We start from the raw sequence: 22,102 nt of genomic DNA on the forward strand, positions 1-22,102 counted from the left end.
TCTTTTGAAAGAGAGGGGTGATAAATTCCTGTTCAAGCAAGTCAGAAAGATTCACTGAAAATAAACAGTGAGATGCTTATCACAGAAGCATAACAAATTTAATATGGTTGTTTTAAATGACTTATTCAAGCCAGAAAATTACACCTGTGCTGTTGCAGAGTGTTACTTAAAGTCAGACATTTAGAAACGAAATTCAAAACAAGTTTTTCTCCTTCTAAAACTATTAATTACATAAGCTCATCTTCAATTACGATGTTTACGCATCAGAATCCTTTAATTTCTGAACTGGATTCCAGTGATGATGTATTGAAGCAGATTGTTTTTACAGAAACTATAATGTCAGCTTAGAGAACAAGGTGCCAATACAATGACTGTATGATCAGCTATGACTTGTAATTAAATTAGCACTGGTAATGACAAAACAAAACCTAACTATGATTAGGATGCAAAAAGAGGGACTAGTGAATCTGAAAAGCAATTTAGTCTTTTTGTGCCCTTAATAAAGAGTTAATATCTGGATTAAAACTGTTCCTGGACTCTCAAAGGTTTAATACCAAGGCCTGTATGAATTCTGCAGGACTGGATTCACAACTGCCTCTGATCACCGACACAGTGAACATACCCGTCTTCACTGCTTTTTAAAGTGTTCCCTGTTCATAACCCTTATCTACGATAGGCCTGCCTATCATCTTTGTTTTCTCATAGTGATAATATTGCCTACCACCCTAGAAGTAGTTGTCTAAAGGAAATTTTTGTCAAATATTCTTTGTTATAAAATTCCATTGACTTAGAGATCTGTCAGGCATTATAACCTTATCTCGGTATCTCTAGCCTACAACTACAGAAACCTTTACGTGCTGGCATGGCGTACTGCTAAACAATATTCCATTTTTGTCTGTTCAAATGCTGTAATGTCAAGAAAGAAATCTATGTCCTTTTAGTGACCTAGTTAAACCTCATTTTCTTCTCTTCCATTCATTAAGAATTAAAGTTGTCCTATTTCACAGGTTTGTATCCCTTGGGGAAATATTTGAACTACAGGTTAGGGACGATGTCTTTGCAATAGACTACATTCTCTATTAATTACGTCAAATGACATATTTTCCCATAACATATCCCAGAATCTGATGGATTTCTCATAAGTCTTCTGGCTTTTTATCACCCTGTAGAGACTGTATTACAACCCCTTCCATTAAAAAAGCATCTCTCCGAGATGCCAGGGGGCGCGACTTGCCAGCACACAGCTCTGCAGAGAGCAGCAGGTTGGGGTGGCTCCACAGCCCTCAAGAGAGACTTTGCTCCTCTTCAAAAGGTGAGGAGGACTGGGTGGTGAAAGGGTGGGACAGCATTGTACACGACCTGAAATGAAACATCCAAACAAGTTAACTCTGGTAGAGGTAGCATTTTGAACACCAATTGCAAAAAAAATATGTATTTTTTTAAGTTGTGGTAAAAGTAGGAGAGCTCTGAAGAAGACAACTGACAATTCATTCAGGTCCTTCCCACACACCATTTCTTTAGCAGGGTACTAATTTCTGTTAACTTTCTGGAGCTGTACACTTCAAACTTTTGTACAGATTTATTATTGTAAAATTATTTTAGGTTGTTTTCCAACTTTTTCTTCTTTGCTGTTGCTTTTGAAATTTAGTGCTTTTCCTTGGTATTTAAGACAATCCCTAAGACATTTTTGCACAAAATAGTGAAAAAGCCGTATCAGTTTCTATGAAACACTTTGTGCTCAGAGTATGCCATATGAACCAAAATGGAATCCTATTAAAAATATACCTATTTCTATAATGTGTGTGCTGTCCCAGTAATAATTATTTGCCCAGTCCAAACCACCTCTCAAGGAATAAACTGCTCTATAAAACACAGGCACAAACAGAGCGATAAATAGGTCTCCCCTGCTCCTCACACAGGCCTGCCTCTTGAGCCAGGGGGAAATAATGAATCCAATTCTTCCCAACGACTCTCTCTTTCTTACGGCGACCTTGGGTGGCACAGAAGTACCCAGCTAGTCTTAAACTAGCCAGCTTGGGTTCTGATAGCCGCAAAGCTGTGGTCTCCCATAGCTGTGCTCCCAAAGGAATCGTTTCCTACCAAAATGCTTGGTTTGCTCCCTGGCAGATTTCCAGTTTACGGTCTGTTCCTTGTTATTGTTGCTATGCTGCTAGCAGCACCCCAGTTGGCCGGTTTAAAGCTAGCTCAGGTGAAACAAAATAAGCTGCCGTGACAACCAGCAGCTGCAGAATCAGCACAGCCATTCAGTGCATCCTCCCTGGCCTTGCAATGTATATCCACACAATACGGCTTGTTCCAAATGAGGCGACTCTAGCAACTCCACACACTTAATCCCATTAATCTTTCTTTATAAGTAATGCCCTAAAACCCCAAACAATCTCTGTAGCTTTTATCTGTGCTTTCTCCAGTTTGACAGTACATGTGAACAACTTAGGTACCTGAATCTCAATACAATATTCCATGTTTATTTATAAAAACTAAACAAACAGAAACCTCAACTACTAGTAAGTAATACCAACAGAACAGATTACAAGAGGAGTAACTGGCTCAGGGGAAAACACTGCTGCTAGTAGGTATGGAACAAAAAGAGAAACTGAACAGGAAGTGTGTCCAAAATAATCTGACAATAAAAGGGGAAAACAGCTATAAACATAATTAAGATTACAAGCTTTTCTATGTTTTCATCTGACAGAAGACTGGTATAAGGGCGGCTGAGATACTGATGATAAATGACAGGTGACCTTCAGTGCTAGCAAGGTACAGAGTAACATAACAAAAGAAAAGTAATAGCAAGTATACATACATAGAGGTTGGTACTAATTAATTAATAGCATCCAGGATGAGACCTTGGACTTACTGTGCCTGGTGCTTTGAAAACATCAGTGCTGTGCTCACTGGTGGCCACAGGGGCAAAGAGAGAATGACTGCGGTAGAACAGCGGATTGGTAAAGCAGTTAAAATAACATGGAAAGGTCATTCAGCAGTGTGAGGTATGGAGGCGGATGTTTCAATGCTACATGTGGCTCTCATTAAGCTCTCACAAAAAGGGAGTGAGAGTATCAGAAGAGGTAGGGGATTATTAGAATTACAGAGCATCTTTTACATGATGAAAAAACTAAATGGATGGCAAGGACTTGCATTTCTAAAAGACAGTCACTGATAAGAGAGATCTGTAAAACATGAATGACATGAAGAAAGTGAATAAGACACAATTATTCATTGCTTCTCACAGTACAAGAAGCACGGTATGCCCAATGAAATTGTGAGATAGCTAGTTCAAAATCAACAGACAAACAGATGGAAGGACTTCAATCGTTACATGCATAATTATTTTGTGAAACTCATTGTCACTGGATGTGTTGAAGGCCAAACGTATAAATGCATTCATGAAAGACATGGCAAACTGATAGAGGATAAATCCACATGCAACTGTTAAACCTGGTGGTCCAAAAATACCCTCCATCTCAAAAAGTCATGAAAAGACTTGCCTCTGGGAACTCAGAGTGTAAAATAGAGAAAAAACAATTCTATATACGCCTGTTCTGATACAGATACTCATAACTAGCATATGCCATTCCCTTCCCTCAGTATCCACTACCAAGCAGATACTGAGCTGCACAGAGCTTGTTATCTGACCCAACACTGCGTTTCTTCATGTGCTAGACATACAAATAATTATGATCAGATCCAAACAGGTTACCAGGCGTTACATCATTAGGCACTGAAACATCAAAGCCTCTGTACTCCAAATCCCACTGCTTGGTACACAGACCAAGGGATAAAGGATAAGTTTCACTTTTCTATTTGCGGTTGTCAGGAGGTAAATGGTATCTCTTCATAGATTTCTTAACTATCAGTGCTTTTTTTTTTTTATGTGCATGTGTATGTGTGTGTGTCAAGGGGGGAAGGAATCACCTCTTTCTGTCAAGAATTGATCAGGAGTCCCTTCTTTAAACACATCAGCATAAGGGGAGGTGCAGCACTTCCCTTTCATATAGTACCTGTTCAGATATAAATGGTTAGAAAAGCCATCATATACTTGGGAAATTCCAGCTTTAATTCACCTTCTGCCTGTGGACAACTGTAATTTTCACCTCTTTCTATTTATGACCAGGCTATACATGTGTTTGGATAATGACTTTCACTATTTGCCCTGCTAAGAATCTTGTACAACATTAAAAAAAAAATCAAGACTGGTAGACCAGAAGACAAATGATGAGACTGCTCTGTAACTTATTACTAGTTATGATCCTCACTTGGATGAGGGATCCAAGCCCCAGAGATTACTTATGCATTTTACATTCAATTAATACATTGGATTTAAGGCAAAAACCCCAAAATGTAGAACCGATGCTGGAAAAGCAACTAGATCTATGTTTCCTCCTTACAGATAACCTAACCACCAGCCTAGGGTATCATGCTTATCCTATCTCTCTTACTAGAAACAATTAAAAGAAATTTAGCAAATGGTATTAGTAGCATACAGTGAACAAGTGCCTGCAAATAGAGTGTTAGAATCGTAACAGGCACTGCAGTGGAGTAATAGCTCAAGTTTAAATACGTCTGGCTTAGCAGAGACCTCAAGATGTAATAAAAGTCACCTGTTATCTCAAGGCATGATGAATACATCTACACCACTTCAGAGGTCTGTTTAATGTATTCTTCAAAACTTCCAGAGGTAACAATTTTATGCACCCTCCAGAGTTTAAACACCCTTTTCATTAGAAAATTTTTCCTAATATTTGGCTCAAATCTCCACTGCTATTATTTAAATCCCTTACTTCTCAGCAGCTGACCAGGGCAGGACAAGCAAACATTTCAGCAGCAATTGTCATGTATTTCAACCATCTTCTCTACTCTAAGCAGCCTAGATCTTTTGCGTTTTGTAATAAGGCATGTTTTTAATTTTCTGTCATCTTTACACGTTTTCGTTAAATCAGCACTGGATTAGCTGTAGCCTTTTGGCACTGAGTAGATTAAAAGGATACTATTATTTATACATCTCAGTAAAGAATTTTTCTCTTTTTTTACCTCTTTATGTTTTTCCTTATTCATGTTCAGCCTGTGACCCACTGTAATCCCTAGTTCCTTTTATGTTTAATTGTGGCCTGGTGAATTGTTCCCCATTTTGTATTTGTACAGCAGTTTATTCCCCATGTAGCACCAGGCGTTTGACCTAAATAAACTGCATTCTGTTTTCTCCTGATTACTTCTTCAATTTGTTAACATCTTTTTGAATCCTCGTTTAGTCCCCCTTGTGCTTGCTGGCTCCCTCAGAGACCACTATACATTTGATAATTACATATTCTAGTTCATCATCTTAATCAGCAATGTCAATATTCAGTGACTCCAGATTTAAGACACACCCTTTCAGGACTCTATTTGGTATAACTCTTCATATTAGGAGGCTATTGTTTTCACTGAAATGGGACTCTAAAACCTTACAGTTTCATATAGATGATACTATCTCAAATTGCTTAAGAAAACAGCATTGCCAACGAAAGAGGGAAGCGGTTCTTGCAGAGGTAGTGTGACTGGAATGCAATGCCTAAAATATTTGTTGAAGGAGCATTCTAAATGACAAGCTGTAAGACATGATCGCACCAGTGGATTTTTGTATCCCATAGTTCAGACTAGCAGGATGAACTGGTATTGAAACATCTGCTAGCATGTAAAAAACTATTATTTAGGGGGATTTCAGTTGGGAAGGTTCTATTAAAGGTACCATGTAGTCACCACTAACTGCCCTAGAGGTGAAAAAGCAGGTTTGGGGCAGAGAAGGGGAAGGTTCATGTATGTGGTGTGCTGGAAAACTGGTACAAACCACCATGGGTACTCTTTAACAGACCTAATTCAACAGGATGAATTGATCACTAAGCTAAAAAAACCAAAGCGGTCACTAAGATATGAATGCTACAATCTAACTACACTACTGTATGCAGATAAAATGGAGTGGATATGGCAAACCAAGAAGTCAACCAAACACACATTTTTGTGCCTGCAGTCTAGCACCCCAGTTAGGATGTGTCAGAAGTAAGCTTTCCAGACTCCTTAATTAATTCCCTTTTTTGCATGCAAAATTATAGCCGATAATGACAGAATGATCTTTTCCAGAAGAATCCAGCTGCCCAGGATAAACAGCATGCAGTTTGTTTTACATCTTTATTGTTCATTACACGACACTAGCAATTATTTATTATTCACTATTCAAATTTCGCTCAGCCAACAGAATTCTGTACTTTTTAATTTACTTTTCCCCTAAGTTCATATCTGGCTATTTGAAGGTACTCCTTAATCTCTGAAAAAAGTTAATATTTACAAGGAGATTTTATTCTCACTTTGTAAATATACTACAGAAGCAGAGTAATCTGAATCCACTGATCCTGGATATTTGACACCACAGATTCCAGATATATGACATTAGATATTTCAAATTTGAGTTTTCAGAGTTGTCAGTAAATATTTTCTGTTTATTGGATTATTTGTTCAACATTATCACAGAAAGAAAATCCACAAACTGCTTCTGTGGGGTATATACTGGACAGACATTAAATATATATAAAAAAAAACCAAAGGCAACGAGTGTCATTATTTATATGAACCCTTACGGAAGCAAGAACCTAAAGCAGTTAAGCATCTGCTGGATTGTATTTAGAATAATAGAAGGAAACCTTTCCAGGGTTGGACCGATGCCCCTGGAGAACAAGCTATTATACCTGTAGGTGATTCTGGAGAACTACTAATGTCTCTTTCATTGAAGCAGTTGTGGACAGCAAACAAGTCAGAACTACGTAGATGAACTGAGGCTCCAGGAAATAAACCCTGGACTCTCAGGTACCTTGCTTTTGACTGTAGAGTAGACATTTGTTTGTCTGTTTCTGTTGATTAAACTCAGAGAGTAATATCTGGGGCTTTTACTGCAGAAATTCAGTAAGGCCTTTTCTAAGAAGACCACACTCTCACTCCTGCTTCGTACCCAGACCAGCCTCCAACACTAACAAACATCATATCATATTAGCTGGCTAAATGAGTTGAAACTCTTAAATTCTTCTCAAAAAGACACAGCAGATGAGCACCCACTTTCTTCAAGTTTTCTCAATGTGCAGCACCACAGATTTTGTCCCTGTCTTACAACCACCACGATTCATGCACATTTCAATGGTATTTGCAGTTTAGCTTTAATTTTCCTTTTTAACCTATTCCAGCACAGAAGTCTCTTAGGTTTTCTCTAATGCCTGACAGAAATAGGAATATGGCTGAAAGCAAGGTGCCTTTTAGGGTCCAGTCGGATTTGTCAGAAATGATCTGCCAAAGCAAAATGCTTTGCAGGACAGGTACGTATCTGTTCTTGCAGCCTCCTGTATCACAGCAATCTACAATCTCAGGTTTGTTGCTGCCCTCCCTGCTACTTGATATGCACACAACAGTTGCCAGGATCCTCTTTCAGCTCCCACTAGCCAAAAGACTTTGGCCATCTACTTCAACTACGTGTCTGACAATGAGAATAGTCCTTTAATTGCACCCGTGGAAAAATTGCTTCATTAGGAACTATGCCAGCTTCAAACATCACTTGGATATTTGAGCTAGACTGACAGACTGCTCTTTATTTGCCAGTAAGGTAGGGAAGCAAAATGCTGTTACATGTGCTTTGTATCCTCTGCTGCATACTAAATCATTCCTGGTGGTATTCATGATCTATAAAGCAGTAAGTAGTTCGGTCACAGCTATCTCTGGCACCATCTGTTTGACCACTTGCAAAACTAACTGGCTGCACAGAAGCTGAAAAAAAGAGGCATGACTAGCGTAAATTTGGGAAAAACTGTATCTAGCTTCAAAATTAAACCAGCTATTCAAAATTTCATCAGAGGGTGTCAGGCATACTGCAGTTACCCTCTGAACCCTCACAGGCTGGTTTTCCCTCGCCGCTGGCAGACATAACTGTCTACGTTTTCCATAGCCAAAATGTTTGCAGATAGCCTCATTAACACAAAAGTTTCTAGCAAAGGACAGTCTACCCAGCTGATTTTCTACCCTGGCAAATGAGGAACCTTGTTTTTAGCCAAGAAATCCTACTTCTCATATATGATTACCTACTTACCTCTTTTATTTTTCTGCATTGAATTATTAATGATAACTGTTCATTTTCATTCAAATTATTAATAAAACTATAAACCAGTATAGATGAAGAAATTACTTTTGAGGTAAAGATCTCTAAAACTTATGATTCCCAATTATTATGTTTGGATAATAAGCTACTAACACATTTAATATATGCTATACTCATAATTACAATTAATCTCATAACAGCATTTACAAGACATCTTTGATGTGGTCTTTTTTTCCTAAAAATCATGATGATTTGTATTATACTTTTAGTATAACAAAAGTTTAAATTAAAATTAAAATTAATTTTTTTAATTTTAAAATTAAAAATTAAAATTAAAATTAAAATTTAAAATTAAAAATAAATTTAAAAAAGTTTAATGAATGAGTTGTATATCCGTCTTAAGCTTCATAGCACCTAACAGCTATAACAACAGAGGAAAAGCCCATTTACCATTTTCAGTACTGGACTTAACTTCTTTCCATTATTAGGAACTTCCCCAATAGTCTAAGATTTATTAAAAGTTAATGTGAATGTTTCAGAAAGCTTCCTAACCAATAAAGAATTATTTTGAACAAGTTAATAATTTCTACAATTATGCCACGAGTATTGAATATAAAAGCCTTGTAGAAAAACACCAGTGAAAGAACAGAAAAAAATTGTTAATAGTTAGAATATAATTTGCAGTTAAAAACAAGATAGTTTGCTTTCACCTATGTTGTTACACTGTTCCTTATTTCAATTTCTCATACATTTTTGAACATTCTCTTCATTGCCAAAAATTAGTAAGAATAAAACTTAAGACCAGGCTTCAGATGTGTTGATGGACTATTGCTTGCATGAGGGAGAAACCAGCCCTTCTCCTGCATTTCTCCCTAGTACGTCTGGGTTGTAACAAACCTTCCTGCAGGTTAATTGGAAACCTTTGGTTGATGGTATGTGCCTGAATCAGTTTTGAAATAGTCAGTGTGCAATCGCAAGGAATAATGAAACAGGTGGCTGTCTCCTATGTTCTTAGTGACCAAACAGTACTTCAAGTGATGGTAAAAACATTGCTGTTAAATAGCATCTGTTATGAAACTGAAAAATGTTATAAAGAAGCTAAAATTTGAATGGTTGGAAATAAAAATATTTATAAAAATAGCCCCTTCAGGTTAGTTTAGAAGATAAGTTGCATCTCCCCATGATTCCAAATCATGTCCTTAATGTGCCGAGGGAATGTGCCAAACTTCCTCCTCACCCAGATGCTCTAGCAGGGTACATACAGCTGCCTTAGGCATAATGCATAAGGGCTCCTTCAGACTTCTGAGGAATAAACACCTCTTGTAAAATCGCCTTACAATAACTTCTTATCATTCTTTCACGTGGGTGCTACTATGAAAAAAAAAAAGGGGGAGAGGGCCAGGGAGAAGAGAGGGCAATCAATATTTATCATTAGAGTTGACCAAGAATATCTAAATTATATTATCATGAGTTGACACCTGCAAAGCGTAAGTGGGTAGAAATGCTTCAGGGAGCATGAGCTAATTCCATCAGTTATAGTTGTGAAGGCAAGAGCAATCCTGAAGATTGCTTCAGCAGATTAGAATGAGTAACAGATCCCCCTCAAGTGCATTGCTGTTCATTAATAATAATGCTCATACAGCAGACAACTTCTATTTAAAGGATGAGCCTTTGTAACTTGGTCAGCAGGATCATGTTTAAAGTGCTCTCCTGAAGACAAAGGGAGCGCAAGCTTCTTTCTCATGCACTGTCTGAAAAGCATTTGCCAGCTTTCTCACTACTGCTCTCACGAGAGCATCCAAATGCAATCATCCCCGGTTTTATCTGTCTCAGCCTAGGAGCAAAAACATGAATTGCATTCTATAAACTGTAGAAACAACTATGACATGTCTTCTGTGAATCACCATTGCTGCAGAAAACTCTCCCAAGCAAGCACCTCTTCCCGGTCCAAATGACCCTTGACAAATCCCTGCGGCTGCATCTGTGGTCTCTGCAGCTGAGACCGTTCCCTGCAGGAGCAGCTCAGGCTGAGAGAAGGCAGCAGGCTTGGCAAGTGGCCCTGTGGAGTGTGTTGCCTCAAAGGGATGGGGTCAGCAGTTTGTGTTCTCTGCAGGCTGAGGGACTGACTCCTGAAGCAACTTTTAGCAAGCAGTTGCAGAATGTCACAAGCGAGTCTTCAGAGAGCACAAACACTAACTTGAAAGAGCTTAACAGCAAAAAAACCCTGAGTTCTCTTCAGACATGGTTTTCAGAAACAACTCTGTTAAGAAGTGGATGCTTAGCTGACCAGTACAACTTTATAGATCGGTAGTTTCTGTAAGTATGTGGATTTTCTTCTAGAAAAATTCTTGGAAATATCTGGGAATATCTCAGAGCACGCAGGGTTCAAAACAGTATTTTAAACAGGTAACAAAACTTTCCAAGTACCTTGTTGCATCTTCCAAGCAGTTTCTTTTCAAAATAATGGTACACATTTGAATCATCCTGAAACAAATGCAACTGATACACAAGTTTGAAACTGCATGCATAATTATAATAAAAATTAAATTGTTTGCAACCTACCTTGGAATTGCGTAAATTTGATGGTTCCCATCCTCTCTCCATTTCTGAAAACAACTTGACCCTAAATAAAATAAAGAAATACCTTAAAAGTTTTATCAATCTCTCATAGTTTCATTAGCACTGCAATTATTTTCCTTCCGCTATTAAAATTACCCAAGCAAGATTTAAACTTTGAAGATAGCAGGTTCAATCAAAGTTAAAATGACTCGGTAACACCTCCTTAAAGCTTTCTTCCACAGATTTAAAAATGGCCTCAGAAAGTTGACCAGTGCTATCACCTACTTTTCATGGATGGACAGGGAGGTATGATACAGCCAGTAACTTACCAAATCTCAGATGATGAGAGATATGTAAACAATTCATTTTCACTCTGTGACTTTTTGTCAAGGATATGTAAGACCTATCAAAGATTACACAGGAAAATGGTTCTCCATTTCATTCATCATATGGTTCTCCAAATGGCTCTATGATCTACTTACATCAATGATTACGGAAATCTGTAACTTTTGTGGCTTGGTTTTGTACTACATCAACATGCGTGTCCCAGCATTCTTTTTAAATGTAAAGTCAGTACTACCCTTTGTTGTACTCTGTACGTTGTTACTCTTCAAAATAATGACCATGTAATGCTGAAATCTCCTCACATACCCCTAGCAAATTACTCCCATCTTTCATACCATCTTTCTGACTCAAATTAAGAAAAGTTCTTGTTAAATTTCTTCCTTACTTCAGCTATTTCATGACTGAGTATGAAAGAAGAGGTTTTCATTCATTTATGCTATGAAGTATTTTTAATATTTTGAACCTGCAGTGGAGTGCTGAGTGCTGCCAACATAGATTGCCGTTTTACTGCATCCCCAGTTTGGTCTATTATTATCATCTCCGTTAATCTTTGTCTTAGCAGACACCAGGGTAAGAAAAACCAAATGGCAAGCATGTAAGGCTACAATAAATTTCTCCGTGCAAGCCAGCCCCTTTTTGGATAACCCTTTCCAGTCACTAAGGGGATGCACTGACAGCAACCATCTGAATTACTGAAATCAGCTCCCTGCAAGGAACTGCGCGACAGATGTGTAGTACGGAACACTCACCCCACATTTCCTGCAAGCCACAAAACACCATTTCCCTTGGAAAAATAGAAGAAGACACCTTTCAATAAGTGTAAGCTACCTTGTGCTAAGCCTTAAAAGCGAAAAGCCCCAATCTGTGACAAAAAGAGAGCAAATGAACACTGGTAATGGGAGAGCCTCTGGAAACAGCTGCAGAAGGGCACAAGAGCTGCTTCTACTGAAATCCAGTTGAGCTAAGTCTCATCTGGTGGCTGCTAACACAGCTCCGAGAGAGAATGTAAAATATTAGCAGGCAGATTTATGTGTGCACCTTAGCAGCCTTCATCCAGACCTCCTTTAGTTTGGAGAAGTAGTTTTTTAACATCCGTTCATTTGTATGAACATAATCATAACACATTTGGCTTCTTGGTTTGAGTGGCTAATTGGTTTAAGTAAAAAATAGTAAAAAATAGTAAAGGAAAGAGCTGTAAAGATGCTCTGCGAGTATCACTTATTGCAGATACATATCTATGATCAAGGTAGTCTTAATCTTGATGAATTCTTGATTCTGTGACCTGTGTTGGAGATTTCTATAGTAAAATATTTCACTGTGTGGAAAAAATACTTTTTCATTTCATTTTAAATTTACTGCCTTTAACTCTGTCTCCTCCCATTCTTTTATTACAAGATAATAGGACTGGAAGTTGTAGTCTACTAAAGTGCTATTTATAGATAAACATACAGCAAGAATCACTGCTATCATCTATGATGACAGTCATCTACAATTGTCATCTGTTATTGACAGAATAATATACCAGCTTACGAAATTTTCTAGATTCCAAGCGCAACTAGTTTGCAATATTATTGCTTCTTGTAAAATCACCCACATTTTTATCATTCAGTAGGACAGACATACACCATCTGCATCTTCTGACTAGAGTTAAATATTTGCATCCTCATTGACATGCTCTGAAACTATCAACAAAACATAAATCAGGTCTGAATATTCTGAATAAATGTAAAAAATTTTTATTTAAATATACATAAACAGAGTTATAGATTTAGAAGTATTTGTTTTTATCAACCTCCCTTTGCTAAGGTTCGTGGCATAGAGTGATCTAAGCAGTCGATAAACAAAGATATGGATGATGGTACTGAAAGAGTTATGGAACAATTCATGTGAAAGTGTCCTTGTTACCTGCAAAAATATTCAATCACAGTGTTTTACTTTCATAGAATCATAGAACAGTTCGGGTTGGAAGGGACCTTTAGAGGTCATCTAGTCCAACCCCACTGCAGTGAGCAGGGACATCTTCAACAAGATCAAGTTGTTCAAAGCCCCACCCAACCTGACCTTGAATATTCCTAGGGGGTGGGGCATCTACCACCTCTCTGGGCAACCTGTTGCAGTGTTTCACCACCCTCATTGTATAAAATTTCTTCCTTATATCTGCTCTGAATCTACCCTCTTCTAGTTTAAAAGCATAACCCCTTTTCCCTTTGCTACAGGCCCTGCTAAAAAGTTTGTTCCCATCTTTCTTATAAGTCCCCTTTAAATAGTGAAAGGTCTCCCTGCAGCCTTCTCTCCTCCAAGCTGAACAACCCCAGCTCTCTCAGCCTGACCTTGCAGGAGACGTGCTCCAGCCCTCTGATCATTTTTGTGGCCCTCCTCTGGACCTGCTCCATGTCCTTCCTGTGCTGAGGGCCCCAGAGCTGGATGCAGCACTGCAGCTGGGGTCTCAGCAGAGGGGAGCAGAGGGGAAGAATCACCTCCCTCGACCTGCTGGCCATGCTCCTTTTGATGCTGCCCAGAATAAAGTTGGCCTTCTGGGCTGCAAGTGCACATTGCTGGCTGATGTCCAGCTTTTCATCCCCCAGTAGCCCTCAGTCCTTCTCCGCAGGGCTGCTCTCAATCCCTTCATCCCCAGCCTGTATTGATACTGGGGCTCGCCCTGACCCAGGTGCAGGACTGTGTTGGTTTTGGCTGGGATAGAGTTAATTCTCTTCACTGTGGCTGGTCAAGTGCCAATGGCACATTGATGCTTCAGTCGCTGTTAAGTAGCGGCTCGGTGTCGCCAAGCAGCGCTTGCAGCAGTCAGGGGCCTTCCCAGCTCCCCGCGCTCTGCCACGTGGGCAGGAGGCCGGGAGGGGCGGGGCCACAGCCAAGCCAGCTGACCCCGACTGGCCAATGGGATGCTCGTTCCATACCATGTGACATCACGACCAGTACATTAATTGGGGCAGTTGGTGCGTGGGGGGCAGTTGTGGCTCGGGGACTGGTGGCATTGGGTTGGGTGGTGAGCGGCTGCATTGTGTGCTGTTGGTTTTGGTTGTTCATTTCCCCTTCCCTCCACCCCCGGTTTTGCCTCTCATTATTCTCCTTTTCATTGCATTATTGTTGGTGGTGGTGTTATTGTTTTATTTTAATTATTAAACTGTTCTTATCTCAACCCATGAGCTTTACCCTTCTGATTCTCTCCCCCATCCCATCAGTGGGGGAGTGAGCGAGCGGCTGGGTGGGGCTGAGTTGCCAGCTAAACCACAACAAGGATCTTGCACTTGGCCTTGTTGAACCTCATGAGGTTCTCACAAGCCCACCTCTCCAGCTTGTCTAGGGCTCTTTGGATGACATCCCGTCCTTCAGGCATGTCAACTGCACCGTTCATCTTGGTGTCATCTGCAAACTTGCTGAAGGTACACTTGATCCTACTGTCTATGTCACTGATGAAGATATTAAACAGTACTGGTCCCAAAACAGATCCCTGAGGGATACCCCTTGTCACTGTTCTCCATCTGGATGTTGAGACATTGACTACTACCCTCTGGATGTGACCATCTGGCCAGGCCCTTATCCAGTGAACAGTCCATCCATCAAATCCATATCTTTCTGGTTTGGAGAGAAGGATGCTGTCGGGGACCATGTCAAAAGCCTTACAGAAGTGCAGTTAGATGACATCTGTAGCTCTTCCCTTGTCCACTGACGTAGTCACTCCATCACAGAAGGCCACTAGGTTGGCCAGGCAGGACTTGCCCTTGGTGAAGCCTTGCTGCCTGCCTCAAATCACCTCCCTGTCCTCCACATGCGTTAGCATAGCTTCTAGGAGGATCTGGTCCATGATCTTCCCTGGCACAGAGGTGAGGCTGACAGGTTGGTAGTTCCCAAGGTCCTCCTATTTATCCTTTTTAAAAATGGGTGCAATGCTTCCCTTTCATTAAAGCTTACTGGAAAATGCTAAAAAGCCAAATGGATTATTAAAAGGAATAACATCTTCTAAATACTATGAGTTCTGCCATTGTTTTAGGTACTGGTCACAGAGTCTGTATGTTACACATACAGATACTAACAGGAAATAATTTTGAGAAATTGAAATTTGCTATTTATTCCATATGTAATCCAATGAATAAAACAGTTTTCAAAGGTAAAAGCAATAAAAACCTGTATCAGTAAGAAGCCCCAAAGCAGAAATCTCCAGTGCAATCTATGACAATGACAGTACGTATTTATTACCCAGGCATCAAAACTGCAACCGCAGCTACAGTTACCTGCTGAGGAGCTTGGTCCTTTGCTCCTCAGGAACGTGGTGTTTCATAATAACATGTGACAAGTAGCCACAGTTTCTCAAGCACCTTAAACCCCTCAGGACTCTAAAATTCCTGTGTGCTGGGTGAGGAAACACTGCTAGATTTTTGCTGGGGCTTTAGGTACCTCCAGCAGACACTGACATAGTGTTCCTGCTACAGTATTTGGTTCTGTCAATGTGGCAGAAAGGAGCAATCCTTATCAACACAGAGAAACTGTATAAATAGCAATACTTTCATTTCACTTTTACAAAAACTAACTTAAAACAGGAATAGGAAGGAAGCTAAAGGGAGTCATCTATTGCTTTATGCTTTCACAGTTATTTTATGAAAAATAAGACAATTCATCTGGGGTAAAAAAGTGAAATAAATAGATAATAAAATATTGTAGTATTTTATTTTATAAACTTATGGCTATGCTATGAAGAAATAACCCAACCAGTGCTCCAGAAACCTGTTTTGTAGAAATTATGTGCTAATTTATGCCACGAGAAGTGAGTTATAATCAGATGATATTCTATGGCTTATGTTAAGTCATTTCTTTGCCACCAAGGTAACGTACCATAAGGTTCAGCTAGAGAGTTATCTTCTTTAGACTTGAGATTCACACTTTACTAACAGTGGGGGTTTTTCTTTATTTAAAGTAGCGATGTTTGACCAATACTCTTAATACACATATTAGGTGCTGACATTACAAAAGCAAACCTTAGTACTACTTTGTCCTTTATTTTTACCTCACCATATACTTCAGCACATGTGGAGTCTCATGTCTCCAGCTCATCTGGAACCACACCACAGACTGCAGCTTACAGTGTGACTCACCATAAAATCTAGAATTTATGAAATCCATTTGAATATAACAACAAACAAAATCCTCTTTTATCTTCCATAGTGTTATGGTGACACTGCACAGGGATATTTAGATACTTATTAGCAAAAGGATCTGTGATTGTACAGATCAGAAGTACTGTTTTAAAGAAAAATAATAGAAGTAATGTCAATACCGTCAATACTTCAGAATGTGATTCTCAGATTCAAACAATATTTCCTAGTCAAATAGTAATTTTACTTTGAGAGATACAAAATATGATCTCTCTCCTTTAAATCAACTACACAAGTGAATTACTTTCACTTAGATCAAACCACATATCTTACTATACGTTAAAATATTTAATCAGCAAAGCTTTCTTCTTCATTACACACAGATCATCCCAATGGAGACCAATAGAAACCACAGTGGTATCTTAGCGCCTGTTTTATTTTCTTCAGCTTACCGTCTACAGATTTTTTTTTCTTTCTTCACCAGTTGCAAAAATGATGCTAGAGTAAATACCAATTCTATAACTGATCTGCCCAACTTTGAGATGTGGACAGACACCTTCACATCAGCAGTCATCCTTGAAAAGATGATGGAAGGAAACAAAGTATGTGGCTCGGAGTCCAATAGACAGTGATGGAAGAGAAACTGAAGGAGCTCAGCCTGGCACAGCATGGTACCCCCAGATGTTGCTGCTGGTATGTACAGCCACTGCTGCACACAGCATCCCAATAACCTATATTTGTGACCCATTGCAGTAGCATAACTCATAATGCAGCCTTACAAAAGTGTACCTTGCTCATTTTTCCTAAATGTGCAACCATCCCATATGGGAATGGTTGTAATTGTTTGGCGCTTCCCCCCCCCCCCCCCCAAAAGACAGTGTCTTAATGTCCTTTTCAAATGAAGAAAATCAGAACTGGACCAAACATTTCAGCGGTGTCGGTCTCACAATTGCCACATACAAAGACATCATCTCCATGTTTCTTCTGTACGCTGTCTTCTGTGCGCTCTGTTTTACAAGCCTAACATTGATTTCTGTCCTACTCATATGTACTTTGTTATACAGCATAACTGTGTTTCATCTCATTACTGAAAACAGTCTCTAACCTTCCTGGAGATACAATCTTCACCTGGAGGTACAATCTTCACCTTTATTTCTTGAATTGATGTTCTCTTAAGCTATTAGTCCTTTATTTGTGGTCAGAATAAGAAGTGCACAACAATCATCCATTTGCACTCACAAAATATTACATTAGCTTTATTTTAGATGCATGGGACTTCCCCGTCTCTATATATTCAAGCTAAATTAATAACACAAATACACCTTCATCAGAGGAGAGATCATGAGCATGTTGACACTCACATCACAGCTGGATGCAAGACAGTTAAATGCCACAGAACTCATGTTCACCAAGCTTCTTCCAACGGGCCAATGCATTTCAGGGCTCTAATTTGCTGTCCAAGAATCTGGGCTACTCTCCCCTATAGGCAAGTCATCTCCCCATTTAAAAGTGTTTATCCCCAGTGGCTTTCCCTGAAATGCCTGAGCACTCAAATCAGTTCCAAAAGTGACCAGCAGTATTTTTTTCAAAAAATACATTAACCCAGTCATTTTTGGAGTTCTTCAGTTAGATATTTATATAAAGTAAACCATTTAAATAAATGCATGCAGAAATACCTGAAAAGCAGCAGGATAACTAATGCAATTGAAGTTATATTTTTAATCTAAAACACAGTGCATGGCCGCCAGAGAACAATGAGTACACAATTAAAACTGTCCCTTTAAGTTCTGTGACATCTGCTGAAATCAGGGTGTACTTCCAAACCTCTAGTGTCCTTATTGGACTAAGTCCAATAAAAGTAGGAGCCAAGGAGGCTGAAGCACCAGAGGACAGCAAACCTAAGAGCTTGCTAACACCCAAAGGGCAGGTATTGCCCTCCCATGTTGCTCCTATCTGCACAGTCCTACACCTACCTGGTGGTAGCTTGGCACTCATCAGGCCCCTATGTGAGCTGTAGTGGCGTATTAAACGAGCAAAATGTATTCAATGGGATTTTTTTTTTTGTCTTTTGTTTTATTTTGTATTGTTTTGGCAAGTGGGGGAGATGCTTCTGAATTGCTTTCCAGTGCCAGAACCAGAGCCAGCACATAGGAGCCCTAGAAGGATGCAGGTGCTAGCAGAAAGAGATGAAGGGAGGGTGCAACACACCCTCTGTTAGTCCCCAGCTCCTTTCAGAAGCCTTTCTGTGCAATCCAGAGAGCCCACTACTCATGTATTACACACACTCGACTTATACAGGACTCCTTAGCTACAGACATGCCTTCCTTGACATGCACAAAACAGTGAGATCACATCTGTTGGTCTTGACTCCACAACTTCTAGGCAGTGAAGCTACATGCTATAATTCATAAGCTCTTCCACGCTTCAAACATCGCATCTTAGACAGCAGTGTTTATAGAGAAAGGGAGTATCACTTAGTCTACCAAATTATGTGGTTTAGACTAACCCAACAAGCTTTTAGCTCTGCAGGTCTAACCTCGTTTCTGAAACAAAATAGCAAACTCCCAGCTGAGGGCAGCTTGTGCACAACTCTTCTACTTTCAACCTAGTTATATCACTCAATTAGCTGGAGACAAAGAGCTGAGCACAGAAGGAGTAAGCACAGCGCAAGAGAGGATACTAGGGAGACTGCAATAAAGTTGTCACCCTCTGTGGGATAAGGAGGTAGTCGTCACCTTTGGAACAATGAGAAGAGAGCAGAAGGCAGAGGGTGATGAAAATTAAAATGCTCTATAAAATCAACAGTGCTCCTGAATCCATGATTTTATATCATTAGACCACTGTGGACAAAATGTTTCTATAACATTTGATCAAAGCAGATCAGCGACTGCTGCTTTTCAAGCCTTGAGACTATTTTCAGAAAAGGTGTTTCTGTCAAAATTTTCAAGACTGAAGATTTAAATTTGAAATATTTTATGATCGGAAGGGATTTTTTTCCCCTGCCTGTTTTCTCTCTTATGACATTTTCTAAAAGATTTGGGTAGCTGAACACTGGTGTCTGGAGAGCAGCAGCAGCAGAACAGCTCAAAGAGCAGGTGTAAAGCACAGCTAAAAATCTGGTCTTGGCTAACATTTTCTAAATGAAGCAATACCACCATTCTCATCTAAACAGGGTCTTAAAGGGAAGCAATGAGTGGAAACAAGTCCACAAATGGGACGGCAAGAAAACCCTTCCCTTGCCCACCACATCCCCCCCAGGTGCCTCTGCACAATAGGTATGAGGCTATAGATGTGGAGGGCCAGTCAGTGGATGATGCAGGTGTTGATCCATCTACACCAGAGGAGTCACCAAGATCAGAAAAACCTATCCCCCATATTACCATCAAGGAAAGAAAGATGGGTCATATTTGTAGGACACTCCCTTCTGAGGGGAACAGAGGGTCCAGTATGCTGGGATGACCCTCCTCATGGGGAAGTCTGCTGCCTCCCAGGAGCTCAGGTTAGAGATATCAGTAGGAAACAACCTGGCCTGGTGTGGCCCTGGTATGGTTTTTTTGACAATGGGATAGCCTACACAGCACCAGGATTGCTGGCATTCACTAGCAAATTTGCAGATGACACCAAGCTGAGTGGTGCAGTTGACACACCTGAAGGACTGGGTGTCATTCAAAGAGACCTAGACAAGCTGGAGAGGTGGACCTGTGAGAATCTCATGTGGTCCAACAAGGCAAGGTCCTGCACGTGGGTCAGGACAACCTCCAATGAGGGGGATGAAGGGATTGAGGGCAGCCCTGCGGAGAAGGACTGAGGGCTGCTGGGGGATGAAAGGCTGGACATCAGCCAGCAATGTGCACTTGCAGCCCAGAAAGCCAACCGCATCCTGAGCAGCATCAAAAGTGATGTGGAGGTAATTCTTCCCCTCTGCTCCGCTCTGCTGAGACCCCAGCCGGAGTGCTGCATCCAGCTCTGGGGCCCTCAGCACAAGAAGGACATGGACCTGTTGGAGCAAGTCCAGAGGAGGGCCACAAACATGATCAGAGGGCTGCAGCACCTTTCCTGAGGAAGGCTACCCGTAACTGAAACACAGATGCTCTTGTTGTGTAGAAGGGTGCCTCTATTTCTAACTAATATCTTGCTATCTGAACTTTACTGTATTTTGGACAGAACTTCATCTCTTTTTTTCAGGGAAGTACAGGAATGAGATGGGGAGTGGACAGAATTTCTTTGGATGAAATTTCTTTCCTCCATCTCAGCGGCATCCTCTGTCAACACTTGTCTTTGCACAAAAGTGTGCTGCAGCCAGCACAATGACATGAAATAAGCCCAGACTAAGCTGTTCCATTAGATTAGCATTTAGATGCGTACACACAATTTTACACAGCTATGCTGAAATGAGACAGCACAATCATAGCATTTTATTCAGCACAGCAAGCAAAAGCATGATTAGTGAACATCTGAGCACTCTGTTTTACACACAAAAGCAAGTCTAAGGGAATAATGTACCTGACGGGGTACCAGCAATTCATAAGCAGATGAAGGTGGGCAAAAAAGGATACTAGCCAGGAAATCATGCATCCAACAGTACTGCACTTGCTGGCCATTACAGGTGAAGAAAGAAGAAACCTTTATGCTGTCACTCATTAATGCGTCTTTACACATACAGCTAGGCTTATGGTTAACACAGGGCAAAGCAATCAGATGCTCTTTTTTGACATTCTTTCTTGTCATATCATTTTTATCTAGTGACAGAATTTTTCTGCTGTGTGAGCCACCTCTCTGAGTGCCCACGTAAGCTCTTTGTTGGCTGCCTAAGATATGGTCATCATTAGTGGTCTTAGGTTTAAAAACATGACAGGAAAGAAATTAAAATGAAACATATATATTTGACAAAGTTTATGCAAGTTTTTCTGAATACTTTGGAAAGAAAATGACAGGCACGAGAATTGTTTGCTACAAATGCTTTCAACTCTGTTGATATATGTAACTGAGTGCTGACTGCTAATACTTAGCCAGTTTTCTGATCTACGGTTGCCCTCTGAAGCACAAGCAAAATAACTCCTTTACTCTTGACTCGATCTCTTTCACATATGTATAAAAACATTGCTGTAAACAACCTGTCTTTCAGGGTGGCAAAAGGAAATAGTCTGAAGCACTGGGTCTAGGAACTCAAGCCTTTTCAGTGTGTATTAAAAAGTAAATATGAACTGCTGAGGGGATGTTCAGAATTATTCTTTTGAGGTTGAGTCCCTAATGATTTCAATTTCTAGCTCTGTGTGTCTGTAGAAACAGCATAACAGCACATTATATTCCACCACCATGGGGTTTTTTTCACTGCTTTTCTAAGAATGAATCAGAAGAGATGGCATAAAGCCTTTTAAGGACACCACTCTAAGCAGCAGTGCTATCTCTTCAACAGTGCAACTGCAGATGATGTTCTGAAGTAATTTCTTCCATTTGCTTTAAACTACATTAATCCCAGCGGAGAGCACAACCGCACAGGCTGTATTTCATTTGTTCTGATGATAACCCGAAAGACTGCAAGAGCCACTACCTCCTTTCTGCACTCTTCTTCCTGCCCAGGCTCTGTCACATTGTCTGAATGCAGGAAAAACTCAGTTTACTATTTTCTTTCTAAGAGCGGGCAGCCTATATTAGTAGTAAGATTTTTGCATCCAAAGTCGAGCACACTGGCATTATTCACGTGTAAGTGCTGAGCACAATGTCTTCCAGCTATCATCATTATAAGTGAGCAACTTTAATTCAAAACTGCCTTAATGAGAAAGAAAAAGAAAAACAAGGCACGCAGACTAGACAGCTTTACAAATCACTTTTTAAGTATGAATACCTGTCAGTCTTGGATGATTCTTGCTACTGGCTAGAGAAAAGGCTATGGTAGGAGCCTCATTCCTAGTACATAGCTACTCCACATCTGAAAATTGCACTGCAGGCATCCATGCCTAGA

At 40.1% G+C, this 22,102-nt stretch overlaps 1 protein-coding gene across 1 annotated transcript in view; it reads right to left on the bottom strand.

Moving 5' to 3' along the window:
* Nucleotides 1-22,102, bottom strand: part of GABBR2 (gamma-aminobutyric acid type B receptor subunit 2) — a 491,408-nt gene that overhangs the window by 198,753 nt on the left and 270,553 nt on the right. The window contains exon 8 of the mRNA XM_064443206.1: nt 10,691-10,751. Within this exon, the coding sequence (XP_064299276.1) occupies nt 10,691-10,751 (61 nt within the window). The remainder of the gene's footprint in view (nt 1-10,690; nt 10,752-22,102) is intronic.

This window comes from Phalacrocorax carbo, chromosome 2 (assembly GCF_963921805.1).
Source record: "Phalacrocorax carbo chromosome 2, bPhaCar2.1, whole genome shotgun sequence".
NCBI lineage: Eukaryota > Metazoa > Chordata > Aves > Suliformes > Phalacrocoracidae > Phalacrocorax > Phalacrocorax carbo.